The 23,578-nt window shown below is 51.5% G+C and overlaps 1 protein-coding gene across 2 annotated transcripts; it reads right to left on the minus strand.

Moving 5' to 3' along the window:
• Nucleotides 1–988: 988 nt before the first annotated feature.
• Nucleotides 989–15,510, minus strand: LOC134519887 (cytochrome P450 3A24-like). 2 transcript variants are annotated; one of them, XR_010072321.1, is made up of 14 exons: nt 15,370–15,510; nt 14,257–14,350; nt 13,039–13,091; nt 11,369–11,468; nt 10,829–10,942; nt 10,142–10,230; nt 9,418–9,566; nt 8,793–8,920; nt 8,364–8,448; nt 7,229–7,389; nt 6,788–7,014; nt 5,151–5,313; nt 2,759–2,999; nt 989–2,339 (listed from the first exon to the last, which is right to left on the minus strand). XR_010072321.1 is itself a non-coding variant. In XM_063344653.1 (13 exons), exons 1-13 carry the CDS (start codon nt 15,438–15,440, stop codon nt 2,904–2,906), a joined length of 1,530 nt encoding a protein of 509 aa, XP_063200723.1. In that variant the 5' UTR covers nt 15,441–15,510; the 3' UTR covers nt 2,378–2,903. The 2 variants fall into 2 exon arrangements, 1 of the variants encoding a protein (XP_063200723.1); XM_063344653.1 differs by lacking the exon at nt 989–2,339 and having other exon boundaries at nt 2,378–2,999.
• Between the last annotated feature and the right edge of the window lie 8,068 nt (nt 15,511–23,578).

Raw genomic sequence — 23,578 nt, forward strand, 5'->3', positions numbered from 1 at the left:
CGCAGCCCCCTGCGCGCCCGCTGCATCGGCGCGGGGTGCCGGCAGATGAAGATGCCTTTGAACAGAGATGAGAGAGGCTGAAATCCTTTGACACCTGCAAGTGAACTGTATATTACCAAAATGTTAAGCAGCTTTGTGAGAGAGATTATCCTGAAGGATGTTTTCCGTAGTGTTGACATTTGTATGGGAGTGATTAATTCCAACACAGGCATGGAGCGGGGAGGCAAAACCCTTCCCTCGCTGCCACCGGGCAAGCTACGGCCTTCGCCCCAGCGAGGTTATTAATTCATCCCTGACCTGTGACACTGTGTGTGACTTCGTCACCCTCATCTTCTCGGTCACCTCTCAAGGCAGGGACCTGAGGATTTTCCGTGCCCCTTTTTATGAACCGCTGTGACGGTGCAGGCACTTTTTGGCTGTTTTCTCTCCAGGGCTCTGACTGCTTCTGTATTTTGCCGTTCTCCCCTGAGATGCGCCATCACAGTCAAACACAGTGCCACGGCTTTTAAAAAGGGGACGGTAACAGCTGAAAACAAAGACGAGTTGTCACTTTTGTACACTGGTGGCGGAAGGGAGCTGCGCTGCTGAAGGTGACGAAGGCAGAAGGGGAAGCCGTGGCTGACAGAGCTGTTGGGAATCTTCTAACCCTCTCACCCAGCTCATGGGTGACTCCCCAGAGAAGCAGCCCTGCTCTTCCCCTACACTTCCAGTCAAGGGTGTTTTTCTCTGGGGAATTTAACCTGATTAAATTAAATTGCAGAAAGGTTATTATATCTCTTTGGGGGTTTTCTATACAATTCCTAAAAGATATAGGGAGAAAATATAAAAATAATATACTATCTATCTATCTATGTGTAAGAATATAAAAGAAAGATGAAAACTGCTGTGTAGTGACTGAAGTTCCTAAGCCCAATTTCGCAATGGTAACGACTTCGCACCAGCAATGCTTCTGCTCAGCCATTTATTTTTGGACTGGGGTACCTCAAACTCCACATCGCCAGAAGCAGCTCTTCCTACTGACGATACACATGAGGTAGTGACTTGGATTCATCCGAGGCATAATGAGTTTTCATCCTGCAGGAACGCAAGCAGCACTGTAGGTGGTGGTGGCTGGGTTAGCTGTAGACGCACATGCACGTATTTCACCCAGCGCTGAACTTTGACAGCTTGGAAGCAGAAGACGTCCTCCAGTGGAAGGGTGCACTGACGTAGGTGCATGAGGAGCTCAGGAGGGAGCACGGAGAGCACTTTGAACCCAGGACGAGGTCAGGTGGTTTGCAGCATGGAGCAGATGCTGGAATCGAACCCCTCTACTTTCAGAGAACGACAAATGCTTGGCTGAGACTGGCGAGACCAAACCCTCAGTAATTTGTGATGCTACAAGGCCAGTGGAAGAATGAATTGCAAAAGAGAACTTCTGTCTCTGCTCTGTGGCACTGATTTTTGAGGCAGAGGGAGGATCTCCTTTGAGGATCCCACCAAAGGAGCCCAGCCCATCTGGGAAAGGTGATGAGTCCACATCGTTGTCTGGCCAATGACTTATGAGACCTACAGTTAGACTCATAGAATCATAGAATGGTTTGGGTTGGAAGGGACCTCAAAGATCACCTAGTTCCAACCCCCCTGCCCTGGGCAGGGACACCTCCCACCAGCCCAGGTTGCTCCAAGCCCCGTCCAACCTGGCCTTGAACCCCTCCAGGGACGGGGCAGCCACAGCTTCTCTGGGCAACGTGTTCCAGTGCCTCACCACCCTCACAGCAAAGAATTTCTTCCTGAGATCCAATCTAAATCTACCTTCACTTGCGTATCCACTTGTGTATAGAGGAAAGAACAGAATCAGAGACTGGCATCAGCTGGTTACAGAAGAGGTAAGGGAGCTTTTTATTGCAGTTAACCCTCCAGTAGCACTTCCTGGAGGAATAATATGAAATGTGAGCATACAGGTCTTCCAGAATCTACAAAAATGGCAGTCTAGCAAGACCTTCCAGCTCACATTAGCCAAAGGCAACACCTTTCTTCCAGACTAGGGTTCTCCAGGACACCTGAAGGCTCTCAGTGCTGCACTCTGCATCATTATTAATTCAGTTAATTCGGTCTTACAAGTGGCCTAATAGAAATCAGAGACCAAAAGGTGTCATGACAGCAGCATAGATGGTGCCTCTGTTGACAATCCATCTACGGGGGATGTCTGCACGCCCGCAGTAAAATAATCAAACAATCAGGAAACACGTGCGGGGCACTTCTCTCCCACTCTGCACATCTCCAGCCAGTCGGGGCAACTGCTTGTCTCTGGGCTGCTCCACTCAACTCATCTGCAATCCGCATCACGCAAAAGCCATCTAAAATCATAAGAAAATCTCAATAAATCAGCATCAGAAACTTTGCCACAGGCATTCATTCCTGCAAGGATGTGACCACTCTAACACTTGTTAGGGTCGTAGCAACCAGCTGAGGAAATAGCCCTGGACAACTCTGCACTCCCAGGAGAATAAAACCAGAAGACATACGGAGTCACCCAGCAGGCAGTAGGAACAGGAGCAAGGGTAGCATTACTTAAGTATGAGCAATTTTCTCTCCCTATCTTGATTTAAATTACACTGCCAGAAGAGACTGACAGAGTCTGGAATCAAATTGCTGAGAAAAGTGCTTCTTCAGAGGGAGAGAAAAAAAGTGCAAATGGTCTCGCAAAATGCCTATTGTGATCGGGAACAGCGGGATCTGGGGCTAATTTTCATTAGGATAATGCTCATGTAATTACCCTGGGCCAAACCCCTAACGCCCTGTTGTGAAATTGGGGGTTTGCACCACGGACATTTCTGAAGCGCACACGTCAGTCTGGGTCTCCTCTGGAGAGTCAGAGGAGGCGCCATCAAACAAGAGTCCCTGATCCGTTCCCGCTTCCTTCACTTCTTCAGATCAGCATGGCCTCTGGGGACCATCTTCAGGACGATGGGCTCCTTGGGTTGCATGAAACCTTTCGTGTCCAGAACCAGTGGGACCTTGAGCAGGAGGAAAAAAATATTAAAATAGCCACATAAGCTGGGAAAAAGGACAGTTACGACACTGACAGGACCCCTACGGCCCACATACATCTCAGCCCCCCCTTGTTTTTGGTGCGTTTCCTGACTTGCAGATGTACTTATAGCAGGACTATCGCTATTGCTCATGCAAAACAGATATGAGCTGGGGTTTAATCACCCTCAGCTCGAATAAACACGTTAGTGAATTCTGACTTTCGCATAGCACGGTGGGAAGAGCTCGGTGCACTGACCAACAGGCTGCACGTGGAGGGAAAAGCAGCCAAAATCCATCAGGGGAGCCGCGGCTGAGGAGGGGCCCGCGGTGCCATTTGGTTTAACGCTGAAGTGTGTCAGCGCTAAGGGGGGCTGGATCGCAACGGGAGGTGGAGGAGCAATAAGCTCTCCGGGAAATAACGAAAGTTAGATTGCTGCTCAGGCCGAGTACCAAAGAAAAAGCATCCTCACACAGAAGAGCGACAGGCTCCCTTGGGGTGGGCTGGAAATCTCAATAAAAAGAACATTTAAAACTGGGGTTGGAGGGAGTCAAGTTGCAGGGGAGGGAAGAGTGTTTTACCAAGTCTCCTCCGCCAATTCGACGCTGCTCGTATCCCTGTTCTCCTTCTCCCCATCAGGACAAGGGTAATGCACCCCCAGCCCGACAAGCTGCATTAAAAGCCCCATATCCCACTAAGCTTTGTTTCAGGCAATTTAAGCAATGTGGCTCGAAGCCCAGTGTGTCATCAGTGGAGGAGCGAGAGGAGGCTGCAGCTTCCACATACATATTCCAAAGGGATGTTCCGGCATGAATTTTTCCCTCCCGCTCTGATCTGATGTACATGACATCTTCTGTAGGAAAAAGGGCTGAAAGAGCCCCATAAACCTATGGGCACCAGTAATACAATACATATTTAACTTGTCTCCTTTTAATTAAAGGCAGTTATAAAAAGAATCAATTTTATGGATTGCAGAGGACTAGAAAAATGTCATTAGAGTTGGGGGAGGGTGGATAGGTCACTGCATTGTTAATGGACTATTACAGTCTTTCACCTCCAGGTTACTAGTTGAGTTGCAATCTGAATCTGCAGAGATTCCAGCTGAGCGCCCGTGCCAAGTCATAATTTAATAAGGATTTTTCTGTTTCTTACAACAAATGTCCTTTGAACACACTTGCTGCCCCCTCCGCTCTGCTTTCCCAAGCTCGCCTCGTGAACGAAAGGTATTCGCGGCACAGCCCTTCGCAGCACTGGATGCAGAAAGCTGGGTCGAAACTAACACCAAACATAGCGCTACCTGCCTCTGAGTGGCGGGGAGTCGCCGAGCTTTCGGGAGGGCTTGCTTGACGTATCATTCCCAACGGCCATTGCATTTACTTTATGTCAAACAGCCCCGTCCTGCAGGGCCTGTCCCATCAGTTCTGCATGCGGCGTTCATGGGGATCTGGGGCAAACCCCAAACCTGGTGGGATCCTGCAGAGCCTCAAAGGGGGAGGGGGTCGCCAATTCAAATTTAGCTCAGCTTGCGCTTGCTCAAAAATTGTTGCCCTTTCGAGACTGCCTGGTGGCCCATAAGGGATGAATTTTGGTGTCTCTCACAGAGAATAGCCACGTTTGGGTTGCAAAGCGCAGCCTCGGAGCGGGCGGGGGGGATGTTCCCTTGCTGCTCTCTGGAGAAGGGTTTTCCTACGCCGGGTCAAGGCAGAAGGACAGGGCACCGTGTGGGAGCCAGCACCCCACAACTTAGGTGCACCCAAAGAGAGGCAGAGGACTTCAGGGATCTCAGCCTGGCATATTCCACCAATATTAAATTTGCTTCTGTAGAGGCTTAAAAAAAAAATGTATCAGTAACGTGTGGTGAACCATTTAAATTAGCTGAGAAGACTGAAATGCAGTTATTCCCATATGCCTCTCTAATCCACAGTGAAATCTTCCTCCCCGGTCTCTGTGTGAAGTAGTAAAACCCGAGTCTGCAGGGAAGGTTCAGTGGTCTCTGAACTCCTTGGGGAAGAGAGGTATTTAATATGCACGTGAGACATTCCCTGTTTGCCCAGAGATGCAGGCAAAAGAGAGGGCGCAGGACCACCTCAGCGGGACTAACGGGCGGACAACGCACCACATCATCCCGTATCCTCACCGGAGTGTCTTTGCAGGTTCTGAACGAGAAGTTTTGCAGGAGGACGACCACGGCCACTTTCAGGGTGAGGAGAGCAAACCTCATTCCTATGCAGTTCCTGGGGCCAGCCCCGAACGGCAGGAAGGTGTAGGGGTCAATAGACTCCTTGCTCTCTTTAGAGAACCTGATCACAAAAAGGAAATAAAGTTAGAAAGAGCTACTGTTCCAGGATGCGTCAAGCTTTCAGATCTGAAGTGATAAGGGGTCTGGGAAGGCAAAAGCTTTTTGTGTTTTTGTGCGTATTAGAAGAACCCAGCTAAGTCCCTTATTCCTGTCTCAATAGATGCCTTATGCTTCTGCTTTTATCCTGCTGCTCGGAGTTGGCTGTGCATCTCCAGGTGCATCAGGTGAGCAGGGAACACCTGAAATATGCTAATGGATTTCATAACTACTCTTTCCTCAGAACTCCCTCTCAGCTCAAAAACTGAACCCAGATTTCAAACCCTAAAACACACCGGTCTACAGCTTCACGTCTTCCCTTTAGATCAAAGGACTGCGCGAACACAAAGGCGTTCTCCCCCTGCGTGACTAAAGGGAGGGTTGCTTTTGAGACACGCCAGCCATTCCTCTCCTCATCATGAAAAACAGGGAAGAACAATCGGCTTCACAGAGAAACTTGCCACCGAGCATTTTCAGTAATACTTCTCAGTGATCAGTTGGTTTTCATGTCAGAAAGCTTTTCATTCCCGGTGCATGAGGTCCAGGTACAAACCCCAGCCATGCTAAGTCAGCAGTGAAGTATCTCGCTTCTGAGACACCAGCACATCTCTCTGATGAACTCCCAGCAAGGCAAGTCATCCCGAAAGAGCTCCCATCCAGCCACCCACGCCCAGTTTGCCAACCGGCGTTAGGACGCAGCTACTGGAGCAACTGGTGTAACCCGCCCATTGCCGGAGTACTCCCATTTGGGTGGTTCCTTCTGCAGTCAACACAAGGGGACCATAGGGGTCCACAGGTGATTTCAGCAGCACCCATCTCCCTCCCTAACTTCTGCCTGATGCCGCTGCCACGTTTTGTCCCAAAGGTCGCCGCATCCCCACACCAGGGTTAGCTTCCAGGGGTATTTCAACTCCTGGTGCAAGGGCACAGGTCTGGTCCTGCTCTCTCTGGACCAAGCCTCAACGTCTTCGTGGTCACCTGAAGACTAGCGGGCCCAGGGTCTCCCAGGTCTGCCTTGGACTGTTGCCTCATTTCGCGGGGTCTGACAGAGGCTCCTAAGCAAGGATTGTTTCATAACTTGGGTTGAAAAATTAAGTTTTATTTCCTACCCGTCTTTGCCCTTCCACTGCTGATTTGCACGGCATCGTGCCAGTCACCCAATGGCTCTTGTTTTAATATCTGGCCATAAACCCCTCAGTGCTACAGCTGCTGGGAGCTGCTCTCACTGTCGCTCCCTTCAATACAGTTAATTAAATTCCATGCACAGTTTATGGATGTAGATCATAAAACTCCCCTCACGGTAATGCTGGGACTAGATGTCAGACAATGATAAATGCCTAATTTAAATGTTATAATCATGCATTCCCCACTTTTGCTGCTATTTCCACTCCCTGGGCTGAGGTTGAGCGCGCAGCTATCGACCCCCGCCCGGCCCTCACCTCTCAGGCCTGAACTCCTCTGGCTCTGGCCAGTACTCTGGGTCACGATGCATCACGTAGACTGGGATCATGACCACCATGCCCTTTGGAATAGTCACACCATTGATCTCCACCGTCTTCTTGCAGACCCTCTCAATCCGGCCCCCAATGGGGAAGAGCCGGAGGCATTCGTTCACCACCATATCAAGGTACTCCATCTGCGTGATGGCGTTGTACGTGGGAGTAGCCTGGGGAGAGGAATCAGGATGGCAACAAACACGAGACTCCAACCCCTTTCCCAACACCCCCACAACGCTTCCCCTTCAGGCATCAGAGACCGGAGAGGGGGAAGTCCCAGTGCCAGCACTTCCTCCACTCCGTTTTGTTTCCAACCTGGCTTTTGGCTCGAGGTCTACAAGGCACAGGTGGGAACAACCCCAGCATCTCCCCACCCTCCCTTACCTTGTCGGGCAGGTTTGCATCAATCTCGTCCTGGAGTCGCTGCTGCACGTCGGGGTGGGTGGCCAGGTTATACGCTATGTAGTTGAGAGTGGAGCTGGTGGTCTCATAGCCAGCAAAGACAAAGATAAGAGCCTGGGCCAGAATTTCCTCATCGCTTAATGCTGAATAGAGGCATAGAAGCACATGAAAGAAGCTGAAAACTACAGTGATTAACCCTTGGTTTTTCAGGATCCCTCTCTTCAATCTAGGTAACACTATTCATAACTGCTCGTCAGTTGGAAAGGAAACCATCAGCTAGCCTTCTGCTACCACAAAGGGGTGGATCTGGCACTGTTGTACAGCCAGAAAACTGCTGTCAAGATCAGCAGTACCATGTTGCTTTCTTTAAGAGCACAGCCAAGGTACGTGCAGCCTGAGCCTGATTATCTGCTATCTTCTGGGACCATTCTCCTGGGCCAAAAAATATAAGGGCACATGCCAGGAGAAGTTAGCGATGAAGAGATGCCCAGCAGCTCCTCTAAGCCATGAGGTGAGCCTTGCGCTGCTGAGGGATTAGTGGCCCTGAGCATAATGTGTCAGCGGTAACAAGGACAATACAGGATTTAACGCTGGTACCGCAGTAGTGTCCAAGCACTGCCAGGACGCGGGATGCAGTGCAGGGTGTCGTACAAATACCCTCTCCCTGCACCTCAAAAGCTTACAAGCATCCGTCCTTGACTGGGGTTGGTGGACTGGGGCTGTGCCTTGGCTGAGACATTATTTTCTAAATCTCACAGTTCTCCTAGGATGAGGAACAGAGACAAGCTCACAGACGACCAAGGTACGTGCAGCGTATGTGCTTTGTGGGCTTTATGGAATACAGACAACATTGCTGGCCTTCAGAGAAGATAAAATAAGAAATGGGAGTAAGGAGGTATTCGCCCTGTTTGCTCTTTGTCGCACAAACAGATTTATCCCAGGAAATGGGGTATAATAAAATATGGCTGACGTGTGATAAGCATCATTACAGCCTCACTACCGAGACCTTGAATCTCCTGTAGGATTAATGTCTAAAATCCTCTCCTCCTTCCTTCCTTTAACCGCATGAGGAACTACCATGCTTCCTACCGAGAGGAGGACAGATTTTAAGACGTACATTTGTACGAGTCGGTCTCAGCAGACTTGGAGCTGTCGTGTGAGCTCTGCGAGTCAACCATGAGTTGCAGGAAATCAACCCGGTTCTGGGGAGAAACAGAGGCATTCAGAAAAGATCTGGGTAAGGAGGAGACAAACCTTGTCCCGCACCAGCTCCTTGCTGAAACGCCTGCTCCATTTGCAGCCCCACCAGCAGGCTTGTGGCTGCAGTGCATGTTGAGGTTCAGTCTGGAGACCCTCTATGAACACAGGTACTTTCTCCACGTGGAAGCCTAGGCAGGGCACGTTCTGGCTCTCCCCGCGTTTGATGAGCTGGAAGCTGTTATGGAGAGCAGGCGATACGCCACAGCTTCTGAAGACGTGACCAGGTCCCTCCTGCACTCAGAAGGACGGCACAGGGAAGAGAAGAGGCTATGTGCGCTGGACTCACCTTGCTGCCACCCTTTTCCCGTTCCTTCTTCATTTTTATGAAGACTGCACTGAAGAAGTCTATGACTTCTGAGGGTAACAGAGTAACATTCATCTTTTCCAGCACTGGGATAACAAAGGGGAACAACACTAAAAGGAGAGAAAAGAACAACATATTTTAGCTCAAAGGGGCCCAAGAAACTCAAAACTGGCACAAAGCATAGAAAGGAGAGGGGTAAATCTGGGCCCTGACTCCAAAAATTGCTTTTTCTTGCCTTCAGCTCTCTTTTTACCTAACCACGGCTGGCATGCAATAGCACTTGAGAATCTCCTCCGTGTGTCACTGTATGGCCGCAATGCCACGCTAAGCGCAGCTCTCTGGCAGAGAAGGTCTCCAACGCCTCTCTGCAAACAGGGTCTCTGCCTGTAGGAGGATCCTGCAAAGACCCGCACAGGCTGTACAAATCTTGCCTGTGGTTTTCCTGAGGAAATATTTCTGCAGATCTGGGAGGGTAAATCTAATCCTGCAAAGTGTTGAGCATCTTTGTCAAACAGGACTCAAAGCTACTAAGGGAGCTACCAGGAAATCCAGGTGGTTACCACCTCTGACATGGATTCAGGGCTGGATGAGACGAGGTGTGTCATACCTAAGAACACGAACACGGGGTTTAGGAAACTGAATTTGAGGAATTTCTTAATGTTGGTGACAAAGGGGTCACTGGGGTTGCTCATGGAGTCAATATTCACACTGAAAGAAGTGCTGGTCACCACATCCATGCTGTAGGCTCCAAAAATGCTAGGTAGAGAAGAAGAGGGAGTGAATGAGATGAACCCAACCAGCGTAGTGAATAAAAGCCCATCTAGGAACAATCCTTGAGAGAGGGAATCTCTTGTAATCAAGGACTCAGAGCAGAGTCCTAACATAGTAGGTCCTATCTTGATGTGGCAGTAACCATCGTTATATTCTCCCAAGCTTCCCCAGTTGCATTCATCCCTCAATTTTTCTCAGCACCAAAAACTTAGGCTGCAGTTGGAAAGCACTGAACTGCAGCCTGGGTTAACAAAGATTGTATTTTGTTTTCCGTCTGTAAAAATTACATCCAAGAACACCACATCTTGCGGGCCTTCTGGAACAGGCCCTACCCGCTCCTCAAAGTGTATCTCCAGTAAAATGAAGTGGGAAACAGAGCACAGCTACCCAGACTGAGCAGAGCAGAGCAGAGCAAGGCCACCGCTGAGGAACATACCATGCCCATGGCCATAGCTGACAAGGGATCTGTGTGGAAAAGGGTCTCCAAACCCTCTCTCTGTGTGCCCCTTTCCCCACGCTGAATACAAACTCTTTCCTGTCAGCCCCACATAGCTACTCACTCCTTTGTGTTCACAACATCACCATTAGCCACTTTCTTCTCAATGTTTTTCACCAGTTTTTCACCATAGTGAATAATGACAGGGAACATCTGAAACGCAAACCAAAGCAGAGGACACTGTTGGCACTTTCACCTCCACCAAACGCGGCTGGGCAATTCCGCACTGCCGCCTGTGCCTTGCCAAGCCTTTGGCTCGCAGAGGGAGGGCAGGCAAGGGGAAGGTATCATTTCCAGGCCTCAGGCATTGCTTTCTCTCATCTTAATAACCAGCCCACAGAGTTCATTCGACTAGGACTGAGCGAGCTTCTCCTCCCATAATCCACACGCAGCTCCCATTCCAGCTAAGCACCCACTCTAGCAGGAAAGGAACATAGCTCCTGAGCACACGGAAAACGGGCACCCTTGGTCTGAGTGTTAGGCTTAGCAAGAAGGAAACACAGGTCATGGGGCCAACAGCCTCAGCTTGTAGCACCTTGCGTGCCATTTCATCCCCCATACCCTTCTCCTGACCCCCTCCCCATGACGGTAGACAGGCGCCATGTTGCTGAACTGCTCCCAACAAACAGTGCTAATGGACGTGGTCTTGACAAACGGGGCGACTTCCCTGTTTGAGGGGAAGGTTTGTACTCTGAAACAGCCCAATCATCCCCTGGCTATTGATGCAAAGTACCGGTGGCCTCTGCTTTACCTCCTTCAGCTTCCCGCTGGTGAAGGTTGGAGACAGGATAGTGCGAATTCTTTTCCACTTCTCATCCTCAGCCACATTGACGGCGGAATCCAGGATCCCGTTCAGACCAAAGTTCTGCACAGGGAGAACGTTACAGCAAAAGGGACAGGGTTAGACAAGCAGACGGGTGAAGGTTTCCAACCCCTTTCCACCCAACAGAAATGCAAAAAAATACCCACCATGGAGTGCCGACTTGGCCCCTGAAGTCAGCTCTACCAGCAAACAACAGAAATGGAAACAAAAGCGTAAGAGTCATAATTGGCATCAGCCCTAGGTTACATCCAGGCTGATGTCCCAGCGTCCCAGCCAGAGTGGCCTCTACACCTCCCTAACAGAGGTACCATCAAGGTTGTTGGTACCATCAATAAACCGGGGCAATAAACAGAGAGCAACTACTTGCTGAAGGGCTCAGAGAAGGAGAACAGAAGCCAAGAAGAAACTCCTTCTTTCTTGCCGCACGCGCCCTGCACTGGAGAGCAGAGCACGGGACTAGGTACCTACCCGGCGATTGGTGAAAATGTTATAGCACTCCTTCACCAGGATGTTTTTGATGAGGACGGTGTCCAGGACGACCAGCACGGGCTGCCTGCCGTCAAAAATCCTAAGCCAAGAGAAACCCACAGTCAGTCCATCGCTCGCGGTCAGCTGGAGCAAAAGCAGCCGGCGTTGTCTGCGGTCGGAGCCCTGCACATCGCCGGCTCGAGCCCAGAGGGTTGGGGCCAGCTGAGTCCCCTCTGACAAAACAGCCGAAGGGATGAGGCTGAAACTGCTTTATTACGTAGTAAAACAGGAGAAAGGGAAAGAAAGTGCCAAACACAGACAGCGCGAGCATCTCTAGCAATCGTCTGTGGTACTAAAGAGTTGCCAAAGCAGCGTGGGTTTAGATAAAAGGCAGCTTTTGCCACGACGCTGAGCCCCTGCACTTGGGCTGTCTGAGCTGTTTCTGTAGCAGGTAGCTGGAGTCACTAAATCCACGCTGAAAAGCCTACCTGTGGGGTAAGGAGATGTCCCTGCCTGGCCTACGAGGCAATGAGAGGGGGAAAACTCACCTGTCTTGCCATCGTCAAGAGGCTTGAGAACATTTAGTCATTCGGGGGAAGAAAAAAAAATAATAAATAAAAATGCACTAGTTTTCATGAAGCCTCCGAGGATTTATTTGGCACAACGCTTCTGCTTGGGTTTGAGAGGTTCTCAAGAGAAGCACGACGAGAGGCCCCAGCGCACACCCGGCGCGGCGGGGGGAGCGGGGCGGCAGGCGGAAAGGCAGCTGGTGCCCCGGCTTAGGGAGAAGCAGGGGCCGAGACGACAGACCCCGCGGCAGCCTGCCGCTTGCTTTCCGCTCCAGACGGGCGAAGAGCGGCTCCAAAGGCAGGAGGCTCGGTTTGACACCACGCAGTGGGGGTTTTCCGGGCAGGCTGCGTGGCTGGGGCGCGATCGGCGCCTTCCCTCGCTAATGCCTCTGGAGCTGGGAGACAAAGGGATGGCCGCGCTGATTTGGCGGGTGTCGGAGGACGAGGGGAGCTCCCCGGGCTCCCTGCGGAACAAGTTTCCTCGGCCCTGAGGTCACTAACACCGCTGTTTAGTTTTTAATGCTCCCAAAGGGGAAAAGAAAAAAAAAAAAAAAAAGGCTATTTTCAAAGCTTATGCAAACAAATGACCCCCAAACTGGCCACCATCGTCCCAGCCCTGCACCGTACTGAAGGGGCATGGAGCGAGAGGATGAGGAGCAATGGTTTTAGACTAGAGCAGGGCGGGTTTAGATCAGACATTAGGAAGTTCTTTACACTGAGGGTGGTGAGACACTGGCCCAGGTTGCCCAGAGAGGGGGTGGAGGCCCCATCCCTGGAGACACTCAAGGCCAGGCTGGATGAGGCTCTCAGCAACCTGATCTAGTTGAAGATGTCCCTGCTGACTGCAGGGGGGGTTGGACTAGATGGCCTTTAAAAGTCCCTTCCAACCCGACACATTCTACAATTCTATGAAATCCAAGCAGGAAAGAAGCCTTCGAGAGCTGGCTGGAGACTTTCCCAGTGGTGAACCTGGATTTTCCCAAGCTGTCACTGCTGGAATTACAGTGCTGAGACGTGGTGGCAACGTACCTTTTTCCATTCTATTCTGGGGCGGCAGAGCACCCCAAACAGGCAGTTTTTGTTCTGCAGCAAGAAACTCACCCCCAGATTTTACCATATTTTTCAAAGCACTTCTGATCAAACTGCAGGATTCCCTGCAAAAGAAGAAAGGCGAAATGAAGAGTTTGTCAGCGAGGAGGGATCAAAGCAGGTCACAGCTGGCAGTGAGGGGCATCCCACAGACCCATTGAAAGTGGCAGGGGTTGGGGGGGGGTGGTGCATGGTAGCTCTTAAGAGTCACGTAGACACTTAGGGGACATTTGCACTGGGGGGAAAAAAGAGAGCAGAGAGGACAAAAAAAAAAAAAAAAAAAAAGAAGCACTTTCAACTTCCACTAGCCTAACCCGAGGTAAAAATGTAATGAAGCCGGGGCACGACAGGGTACGCAGTTTTAGCCTGAGCAGAGTTATCAGGCGGAACTCGATCCCAGGGTGTCCTTTCATCTTCCGCCCAACGCGTTAGAGCTGCTGCCGCCTTGTCCTCATGAGATCTTCCACTGCGGTTACCGAACCGGACTGAGGACGGCTTTTTTGTGTTTTGCTTTGTTTCCATTAGGGTTTTAACCGACGTTACATCTAAGGATGAAACTTACGGGACACATAACGCTCACCATGCATCAACTAAACCATTAGTAAGAGACCACACGCGTGCTGTAAGCCCAGCAAACACAAGCTAAAACACCTCTTTCATTGAAGCTAGCACATTTTGTTCTGCACTTGCAGTGAGTTACAGAGGATCAGCTACTACCTACTTATTAGTTAAGGTTTGCTAACCAGATAATATTTTGATTTTTTATTCAGAAATCTATCCGCCTGGCTTAGTCTCAGGCTGGCCCAACAGCAAGTGGCTGGATGGGGCATCGCTGGGGCTAATTCAGCCTCTTCGTGGGGATGACACAAAGAAACACGCAGCTCTCAGAGATCAGCACTCCTAGGCATCTGTCCAATATATTTTATTTTTTTTTTCCGTACTTCCAACAGAACTTCAGCTGCTGGGGAGCAGGTAGAAATCCAGGGAGAAACTAATACCTTAAATTACAAAGTAGTTGAAAAAACGCAGACCACCTCATTCAGGTCAAACAGACCCTAAGAGTAATTTTTGTGTTCTCTGTGGGTCCAAAGAGCTTTCCTACCTGAAAGAACCATTTCCATCTGGTTGAGTCAAGGGCAGAGGAAAGAGATGCCCAAAGGATGGGAAAAGCAGCCCCAGATACAAGTAAGAATGGAAGGCAGCTACGGAGCAGCAGCTGCCGGTACTCACTTGCCGGTACTCCAGGAAAGTCCCAAAAAACGGCAGAGGCCGCGGCCCGGGAATGCCCAGCTTCTTGAAGGCCCGGAAGGGCCATATCCCATAGCTGTCGAGCAAAGAGCACGTTAGATGCTTTTACACAATGAAAAGAGAAGGTTCTTCATCCTGAGCACGGCGAACAGCTTAAACAGCTGGTTCCCTTCTCCCAGAAAAAGCTGAAATTATGGACCACCAGCAGCAGACCTCCTGAGGATACTCTCCTCCTGCAACAAATGCAGGATCACTTGGGATACAAGATAATTCAGGATATATTTTGATCCAAGACAAGGGCTGAAAGGAGCTGTAGCCTGGCCTGGGTGTACCCGGGCACCTCAGGTCTTTATTCATGGACATTCTCATCTCATTTAGTTCCACAGATGAGAGATCTGTGACGCAGGTGACTGAAGAGAGGTCTCAGAGGCATTAAGTCCTCAAGCGGGGACCTGCCCTTGTGTTTGTCTTTGCAAAGACCTACTGCGGTGCTCAGGTGGTAGAGCCACAGCAGCACGGCAGCCGAGCGGGGACATAAATTACAACAGCAAAATTAAGTTTTTGCCTGTATAGCTCTCTACAGCTCCCCTGAGCGACATAAGCAAAAGGGCAATTTTCCCAACATAACTATTTAAATGGGGGCTTCTGCTGGCACAAGCACGCGGGCAAACAGCCCGCGGCCATCACCCACCGCCCCGCTCCCCGCTCGCCCAGCCCAGCCAGGGACAGCCCTGTCCCTTTGCAGCCAAACAGAGCCTGCTGCGGTTAAAACCAGGGAATTTACTTCTCCTTTTGGATCTGCTGAGAAAAGCAAAAAAAAAAAAAAAAAAAAAATATTAAGAAGTTCATTTCTATTTCTCTCCCAGCCCAGCCTCCTCCTTCCCTTCCAGCATGGGGAGGGCACAGGGGAGCCCCCCCTTTATCAGCCCTCGCCTCTGCCTCGAAGGTGGCACAGGGAGATGGAGGATGAGTTTTTAACGCCAACCCAAGTCCTTGGGCGCTTCCTGCCAAGGGTGATGGTCCCAGCCCCTCCCCAGCTGCAGGCACAGGCTTCTCCTCCTCCCTGGTCTCCCTGGGGGACCAGCCTCTACTCACAGGACCAGGAGGCCAAGGAAAGCGACGAGGAGCAGCCAAGTGACAAAAGAAAAGTTTGGCAGGAGGTGCATCGTGCCTCCGAGCCTGCCCAGAGAGCACTGGGTCTCCTGCGAAGCAGCAGCCTTGCTTTATGATTTTTTTTTTTCCCCTTGACCTTCTGCCTGGCTCACATGATGCAGAAGGAGGAGTCGCCTTGTTTACTCGGTTGCTCAAACTTTAACCCTTGGGCAGGTTTCTCTCCCAGGATTGGGATGGCAGTAGCGTGCCCAGCCCCACACCTCTTGAGATTTGAAACTGCTGAAAGGACAGTTTTGACAGGACAAAAAGCAAATAGCGATAGGAAAGGGCAGCAGAGTCCCTAACCCCTCCCTCCCGCACGAAAGCCGCCGGGTTCCCGTGGGGCTGAGGAGAGCCCCCGGCTGCTCCCACGGCAGCTGGACCAGACCCGCTCCCCCTCACCCCGTCCAGTCTTGCTTTTGCCGGCTTCGTTGCTTTTAGTGAGGGGTATAACCGGGAGGGTCAAGGAGCTGCTACTGTCCCCCCCCCCCCTCCCAGCTCCCGGGGGGTTCTCGCTGTGCAGATGTACCTTCCCTGTGCCCCCCCCTCCCACCCCTATTCATCTCGTCCTACCGCACCTCCTATTTAGGGTCCAGGAGGGAAGGGGCTGGAGGAGACAGACCTGCTGGGAAACACTTGCCCAGGGCTGAAAGGGGTCGGTTATCCTCAGGCAGTGCCCTCTGCTCCTCGCGCTCGGTGGGGAGAAGGATATGGTCCTGTGGTGGCACAACCTGTGCTCGCACCTGAGCCGATGGAAGCCCCGCCTGGCGTCCCACTGCGCGGATCGGTGGCTTTGCTGAGGTTTCCCGGCCGTGGCTCGAGCCCCAGGAAGCCACGGGGGCACGGGCAGGAGGTGCTGAGGACCGAGTGATCCCCTGGCACGGTGAGCACCGCGCTCGCGAGGAGGTCAGCCATCACCAACGCTCCCCAGCCGAGGCGTTTCAGGACGGGTTCCCATTTCCCTTCTGCCCCTGGCTTTCTGTTCGCTCTCAGGCATGGCGTTGCACAAGGGGCCTTTTGTCGTTTGGCTTTAGGCAGCTCAGTGTCCCCCCCAAAGACACACAAGGAACCGGTTGTTTTCTACCGGAGAACCGGGGAAAATGCGTTACACCTACAGGCAGACTGCGCAGTGGAGCCTCTGGCCAGTTTGGCTACAGGCATGCAAACTCCCCGTGCCGGCGGGTGGCTGTGGGCATGGGTCAGGACATGGCCTGCTTCACCCCCATCACACCGGGAAGGACCACGAGTCTCCTCTTCAGCGCGGTCCCCTTCCCCATATCCCCTGAGCCCACCAGCAGCCCCGCATGGCCGAGGGGAGATGAGCCCCAGCTGAGGAGCCCACGTGCACATCACGCTCCCCGGCACCAGGCATCGCTCTTCTGCCTTGGGCACACTCAGCCTTGAAGAACCCCAAGTGCTTCTGCAATTATCTGCCAGTCGGTGCAGGCAGATCATGTGTGGCCATGCCCAGAGGCCGGCAGCATTTTTTTGCCTCTGCTCAAACATTTATTTTGCCTCATAAAACACGTTCAGTGGGTGTCGAGCCACCGGCAGGTCCAAGGGTCACCTCCGCATCCATGCAGAAGAGCCAAGCAGCAGCGCTGCCATTTTTGGTAGGATGACGGCTCAAGATAAGCCCAGCTTTGCACAGCCCTGATGTGCTCGATGATTCGTGTAATCAGGGGCTGACAGTAATCAATTAGCTGTTTATGGAGGAACATGCCTGATCCCTGCTTCCCCAGGCTGGGCTGAAGAGCTGGACCCCGGCAGCGCGCTGTGGCAGAGGGCTGCAGCAGGAACCTTATTCTCCATTTGACGGCGTCTCACCCTTATAAGGCACCTTGAAGCAACCACATCCTAAGAGTTATCCTTTATCATTGCATCCAAAGGCCGGTTCTCCCCCTCACAGGGTCCCGTACCAGAAGGACACCGAGAACTGCAATGAGAGGTGGGAGGCGAGACCAGGTGCCAGGGCAGCAGCTCCCGGGCCGGGATTAGCTGCATTTCTTCCCTCGCATAAACCCTTTAATTTTCCAATACCTTCTGCTAACAGCCGCTGCGATTTCTCAGCGGGAAGCAGGTTTGTGGATCAGTATTTTCTTTCCTCTCAGAGAGAAACTGAGGCAAAGCCAGACTTCAGAGGAGAAGAAGGATGTTAGCTACCCCCCCAAAAAAAGTAAATAAACTATGCAGCAACGTCACACGCAAGGAAATCACTCGTTTGTCCAAAATAGGTCTGAGCGGGAGCAATCTGCTGATCCAGAGAGGTCTCTCTTCTAAGGAGAAGATGGGATGCAGAGCCCGATCGAAACCGTGGTGCTCCATCATGCAGCCAAGGCGGGGACAGTGACACCGTCCCCCTGGCGCGTTTCATGCCTGGAGCACTCCTCTTCCCGGCGGCGACGCGCTCTGCTAACGTCATGGTGACACCATGGGGACGAACGAATCACGCTCAGGGTTCTGCCGCATCCCTGCCAGGAACCACATCCACGGGGTACACGTGAACTTCTGCAAACTCTTTATTTACCTGATTTTTGGTTTGTCTTGTTTTTGGACGTCTCTCGGAGCGCCGTTGTCTTCAAGCCTCCACAGATTTGAGAAAACGGTAGTTGATAACAATGCCACCTCCCAACCGAAATTGCTGCCACGGGTCAGAGCTGCAGGTGGGACAAGCCTGAACACCCAACATCGCATAATTTTATACAAAATGAAGCTATTAAAGCGATGCTTTTATACTTACGCAGCCCTTTGGACCAAACGCGACGGCAGTGTATACTCACTGAGGCCGTTTTTTTTAATGTGGATATCACTGAAATGGCACCCAGGAAGGATAAAGCAGAGGGGAAGGCTTTCCAGGTCATGTTTTCTGGCAACATTTAAAGTGTTTTAGCATCGTGGGCAAGCAAATCGCGCAGAAGTGCTGCAAGGTGAGGCTGCCACCGCATCTCAGCACCTGGTCTAATTAAAAGGAAGGAAGTTGCCCAGGTTTGGGGCATATGGTTTTATGGCCCTGTGTTTCTAGGGGTTGATCGTCTGCACCTGTGCAGGACCCAGAGTGCTCCAAAAGGAGCCTCCTCCTCCGAGTCATTAGCAGACGTGGCCTCAGCCCCTCTGACATCCCCTTCTTGCTGACACCGACACAGGGCTGTTGCTTTCCCCATTAATAAGAAAACCTGAGGACCGCGGGAGCCCTGGCGATACGCACAGTCCTATAAAAAGACTATCTATTTTTCTACCCTGGGGAGAGTAGAGAAGTGACTCAGTGTGAGCCCTGCTTCCCCCATGGCAGGGTCTCCTGTAGTGGTCCTGGACACCACCAAAGCCATGGCCCTGCATGCCTCCCATGCTTTTCCAGTGGCCACCACGTGGTCCATCGCACTGCGGTGGCTCCTGGCTTGTTTGTTCCTGCCACACCCCCCTGGCAACAATCCCGGTTCAATATTAACTCAACTCGCGCGCTATCTACCACTACTTATCGCAGTAGTGCTTGGCTTTCATGCTTCGGATACTTTCCCTATGTTTGCGTTACCATCATCCGCTGCGGCCAGCACCCTGCACTCATCTCCACCGAGAGGGGACAGGTGGCCAAGCAAAGTAGATACGTGGGGACTCAAAAGCTGATGGTCACCATGGTTAACACAAACAGAAGGTGAATTGAGCTGTGATATCTGGCCGTAGTCACTGGTAATGTCACAGCCGTAAAAATGGGTCAATACATCTTAGAGCAACCAGGGAAACGACGACTGAATTGATGGGTCATAGGAGGTGATATTAAACCTTATGCAGAACTTCAGAGGAGCTGGGCTGACAGAAGAAAACCCCTTCTGTTTGTGAAAACTCCCAGAGAGGCAGAGGTACAAAAACTATTAAACTGCAGAGTCCTCCCCAGAGGAGAGGTGATTTTTACCACTGTGTGGTTGGTGGGACTGAAAGAGGCCAAGGGCAGAGCGGTCCTGCATGGCCACACGCCGCTGGGTAGAAGACCACCCCCAGGACACGTGCTCTGCTGCATCTCAGGCTTTGTCTTTAGCTGCTGTATTGAAGAGCCAAAGGTTTTCCTTTCCTCCATACGCTATGGAAAAAGGCATGTTGTAACGCACAACAGTCTTCTAATAGACATAGCAAATTATCAGCCTTGTTAAAAAACAGGCTTTTATTCACCGATTGGCCCATCTTTAACGATTCTCTTCTTACATTCCTCTCATCCCACAAATGGGGTCATGAGTTGTTTATTTCTGGCTCTTCCTCACAAGCCTTGCTCTCCAACGAGCCTCTTGAAAGGCCTAAATGGGAAAGCACCAGATGTACGACTTCCTCGAAGAGCTCCAGCAGCGGGGGAATGACCGAGGGCTGGCACCGGTTTCTGCTTTCCTTCTCGCCCAGCCCGAAACCACGGCAGCGCTTCGTGCCCGGGTATTTCTGCGACCTCTGCGGAGCGAAACCACCACCTCGCTCCTTTCATCCGGTGTCGCTGCTGAACGCTCCTTGAAGCATCGACAGCTGAAACCCATCTCCCTTTCACTGCTCTATAATTTCTGAGCGAGGATAGAAAATTATAAGCCCCAGCCGGCGTTACAGGATAAAACCAATTACAGAAAGCGGGGAGGGGGCAGCGCTGCGCGCGCTCGGACACCGGCTCCGCCAAGGGCAGCCTCTCCTCTGCCTGTCTCACATCCTACCAGGGAAGAACTTCTCTCTCTTTTCAGCCCTCCCAGCTGGTAACTGGGGCTCGCTTGATGAAGCTGCCCGCGCTTTCCAGAAAGTGAAATGGCATCGCCGCGTTTGCAATGTACCTCGATTTCTGCCGAGCCGCTTCCAAACCAGAAGTCAAGCCAGGAAAAAAAAACCCAAGGTCATGACACAGCCCTGAAGACATCAGCTCTAAACAGGGGACACACAGCCCTTTCTACCGTGATGGCCTTACCTCCAAACCCACCCTATCTCACCGGGACACATGTTCAAAACAGCCCAGTGGGTGTAAAGCGTTTTAGAGCCAGGATCTCTGCTGGGCCCCGGCACTCGGAGCGGCTTCGCTGCCCGAGGGCAGAGTTTGGCCCATCGCTTCTGTGTCCGGCAGCGCCGGTGCCTGGGCTGCGGTTGTTTTTTCGAGGACATGTCCCGCGCAGGGACTAAGGGCAGGGTGAAGCTGTTTGGTGAAGCTGCTGTTTGGCTCGTGATTCGTTCAGCATCGTCAGCTCCCTATCGGCTGGCGCTGGACGCGAGCCATCCCGAACGTGTCCGGGCACAGTCCCTGCCGAGAAACCGGGCAGGTACGGCTGGAGGCTTCTCGCTCAACCTCACCGGCAGGGTTTTCTATAGCAACTAAAGCCAGGCGTTTGGCTGGCTGGATTAACCCTTGTGTGCTTCATAAAATGGGCTCCGTGAAAAACAGGCGTCTTTTTCTCACCTCTTTAATTTCTTCCGTGGTGCGGGGTCGGCTGTGGATCAATGAAATTGTCTTCATCGATCACCCCGGGTGGTTTTGGATGGATGGAGGATTGAAACGCTGACTCCTTCCTCTGCCAGTCCTCTCCATGGTGGGGGGTAAAATGTTTCCTAATTTCCAGCCGGTTACGTGAAGTTTTATCCCAGTGGATACGGCCTCCTAGCAGATTAAGTCACAGTCTCATAAAACGATCTGGAAATCTGTCCTGCTTCGCCCCGAATTTTCCATAGTTCAGCTTCTTGGATGACTCCTAACTGCTCCTCCCCTGCCCCCCACCTCTGGGGTGTTTACACCAATCAGATGGGCTCGTACATATAGAAAAAGAACCCAAATTAAAAAGAAAAAAAAAAAGTTTTGTATTTTCAAGTTTTGTCTTGTACTGTTGGAATTAGACTTTAATTAGGTCAGTCGTGTTCCCCTGGTAGGGTATGAATGATAGTGCTGGAAAACAGACAATTTATAGAGACCCAAAAATAACTCATCCTGCTGTTTTGTAAGAAAGATGTGTTTTCTTTGCCCTGTGCTGAGGACATTTACAATCGAGGCCACTCGGGCACACTCGGTACCAGTCACACAAACCACGGCTCGGTCTCACAGGCAAAGCCTGTGCCTCAATTTCCTCCTGCCAAAGGAGGGAGATTAATCCCTCCCAGTTTGGCAGGGCTGTGGTGAGGTCACCTGTGTTTGTGCGGCATTTTATCAGTCTCGACGTGAGGCCCCAGGCTAGATAACACAGGGGTTTTTTCCAGACCTGCCTTTCAGCCTTATCCGCACCGTCCCTTTGGTGCGCAAAGGGCAAGCAATAGATGGTATGAACTCAAATAACCAAGGCTGAGGGTGAAGAACCACCAGCCCGTGGCTTGGCCGCTGCGTGCGCTGTTGCGTTGCTAGCGTGCCTATCCCAATCCCATCAGCAAGAACGGTCAACCAACCCCCACTAGAAGTTGCACAATGCGGGGAAGTACCTTTGAATGACGTTGTGGGTGCGGGCCGCTTCCTCCGCTGACACATTACCATCACTGTCACGCACCGGGAAGCCGCGGTTTGCTCGTTTCTCCATATCTAAGCGCAGATTCGCGGATTGTGCCGTTGAGTTCCCCCCGGTTTCAGCGCTGCTGAGAAATTTGCTTGGTAAAACTTTGCGGGATGACTTCACACGTCAGCCTCATCCGACCTGGGATTATCCTAACTCATTAACGAACGGTGGTGAACGTGCCAATTGACTACCTAATGAAGGTCTCTACCGGCCTGGGAAGCCCGCGGCCACGTTGCCTTCCCTTAGAAGGACGTGCCCTGCATTTCTGAGGGAACAAGACAGCAAAGCTAAAGGGCTCCTGTTCCTGGGGCACAGTAAAAATGAACAAAAACCCAACAAAAAATGCGTGTTCAGATACAGTTCCTTTTGATTTTGTGGGAAATGCAGGTTTGAAATGAAAATAATTGGCCAGGCAAGAGGAGGAGAGCAAAAAAACCCCACAACCAAAACCCAATGGGCAGGCTTAAAAAAAAGAAAAAAAAAGGACAGAAAAAGGAGCAGGGAGAAAAATAAATAACCCTGGAGCAAAAACGCAGGGGGAAGAAGAGGAAACAAATGAGACAAATAGCAGGAAAAGGGTCAGTAATGAAAGCCCAGATTAGTCGACTCAGCCAAGCCATTGCTTGTGCTGCTCGGGGCAGGGCGGGAGGCCAAGCTGTTTTCGCTGCTATTGTTTAGGTTACAAATGCCGTGGCAGATTTCCCATCCACTCCCGCGTTTATGTCCGCGCTCCACTCCTAACCGCAAAAACACGCGTGGAGGAAACACGTCCTGAGAAGGGTAAGGGCTGGAAGCGGGAGGATGATACACCTCGGAGCCGGGCGACCTCAGAAGAGCGCTTCTTGTGCGGCAGTTTTGCGGAATAACGTCTCATTCAGGAAACGCTACGGCGTGAGGATTTTCATCTTCAAAATGGGTACATTGATACCTCTGGGTTATTACGAGCTACCAGCCTCGGAGGGCTGCCTGTATTTATACAACACTGCATTATTTATAATATCCCTTTCAGGAGCAGGAAAACACAAGTTAGCAGTTTGACTTCCCCCCCCCCCCCCACTGCTTGGAAAACATTGATTTCTCGCCCTCATTTCTCCCACCAGAGCTGTAGCCGACCCGACCGTGGTTAGTTTACTTCTCTAGGCCAGATGCTCAGCTGGTGGAAAGCACCGACAACCGCTCTGGAATGCCAGAGCTGCCCGGGTTCCCACCCGCTGGGATCTGGTCCAGCCTCCCCAACATCAGCGCGTTTGTGGGAACCGATTAACGGCTGCTGCGATGCTGCAGAGGAGGACAAATGTTATTTGCGAGGGGACAAAGCCGTACGAAACGGTGGCCCCATGGGTTCCCGGTTCAAAATGGGTTTGGATTCTCCAATATTAAGAATCTGGAGAAAGTTTATCACCGCAAACTAACAAAATATTTAAGGCTGATCAAATTTTGGGTGGAAACTATTTGAGAATGTCATTTTAGCTGAAAAGCAGCGGGGGATTATAAGATTTTACAGTCCAGAACTAACAGCGAGGGATTTCAGCCCATTTGCAGCATCCTGAGCTGTTAACTCGTGAGCCTGCTGGCAAGGCACCCAGAAACTTCTTTCAAGCCAAAAATAACGGAAGAGGCTGGAAAATATTTCCCCCCCGCCCTCCATCTCGCCAAAGAAACGTACCAAG

Source organism: Chroicocephalus ridibundus, chromosome 8, assembly GCF_963924245.1.
Source record: "Chroicocephalus ridibundus chromosome 8, bChrRid1.1, whole genome shotgun sequence".
Classification (NCBI taxonomy): domain Eukaryota; kingdom Metazoa; phylum Chordata; class Aves; order Charadriiformes; family Laridae; genus Chroicocephalus; species Chroicocephalus ridibundus.

Excerpts from the sequence above, each read along its gene's own strand:
- LOC134519887 (XM_063344653.1), bottom strand. The coding sequence starts at position 15,440 with ATGCACCTCCTGCCAAACTTTTCTTTTGTCACTTGGCTGCTCCTCGTC. Across the intron at positions 9,567-10,141 it reads GATGTTGTGAACACAAAGGA|CATTTTTGGAGCCTACAGCA; the intron begins GTGAGTAGCTAT and ends TTCTCTACCTAG. Across the intron at positions 7,015-7,228 it reads ATGCAAACCTGCCCGACAAG|GCTACTCCCACGTACAACGC; the intron begins GTAAGGGAGGGT and ends TCCTCTCCCCAG.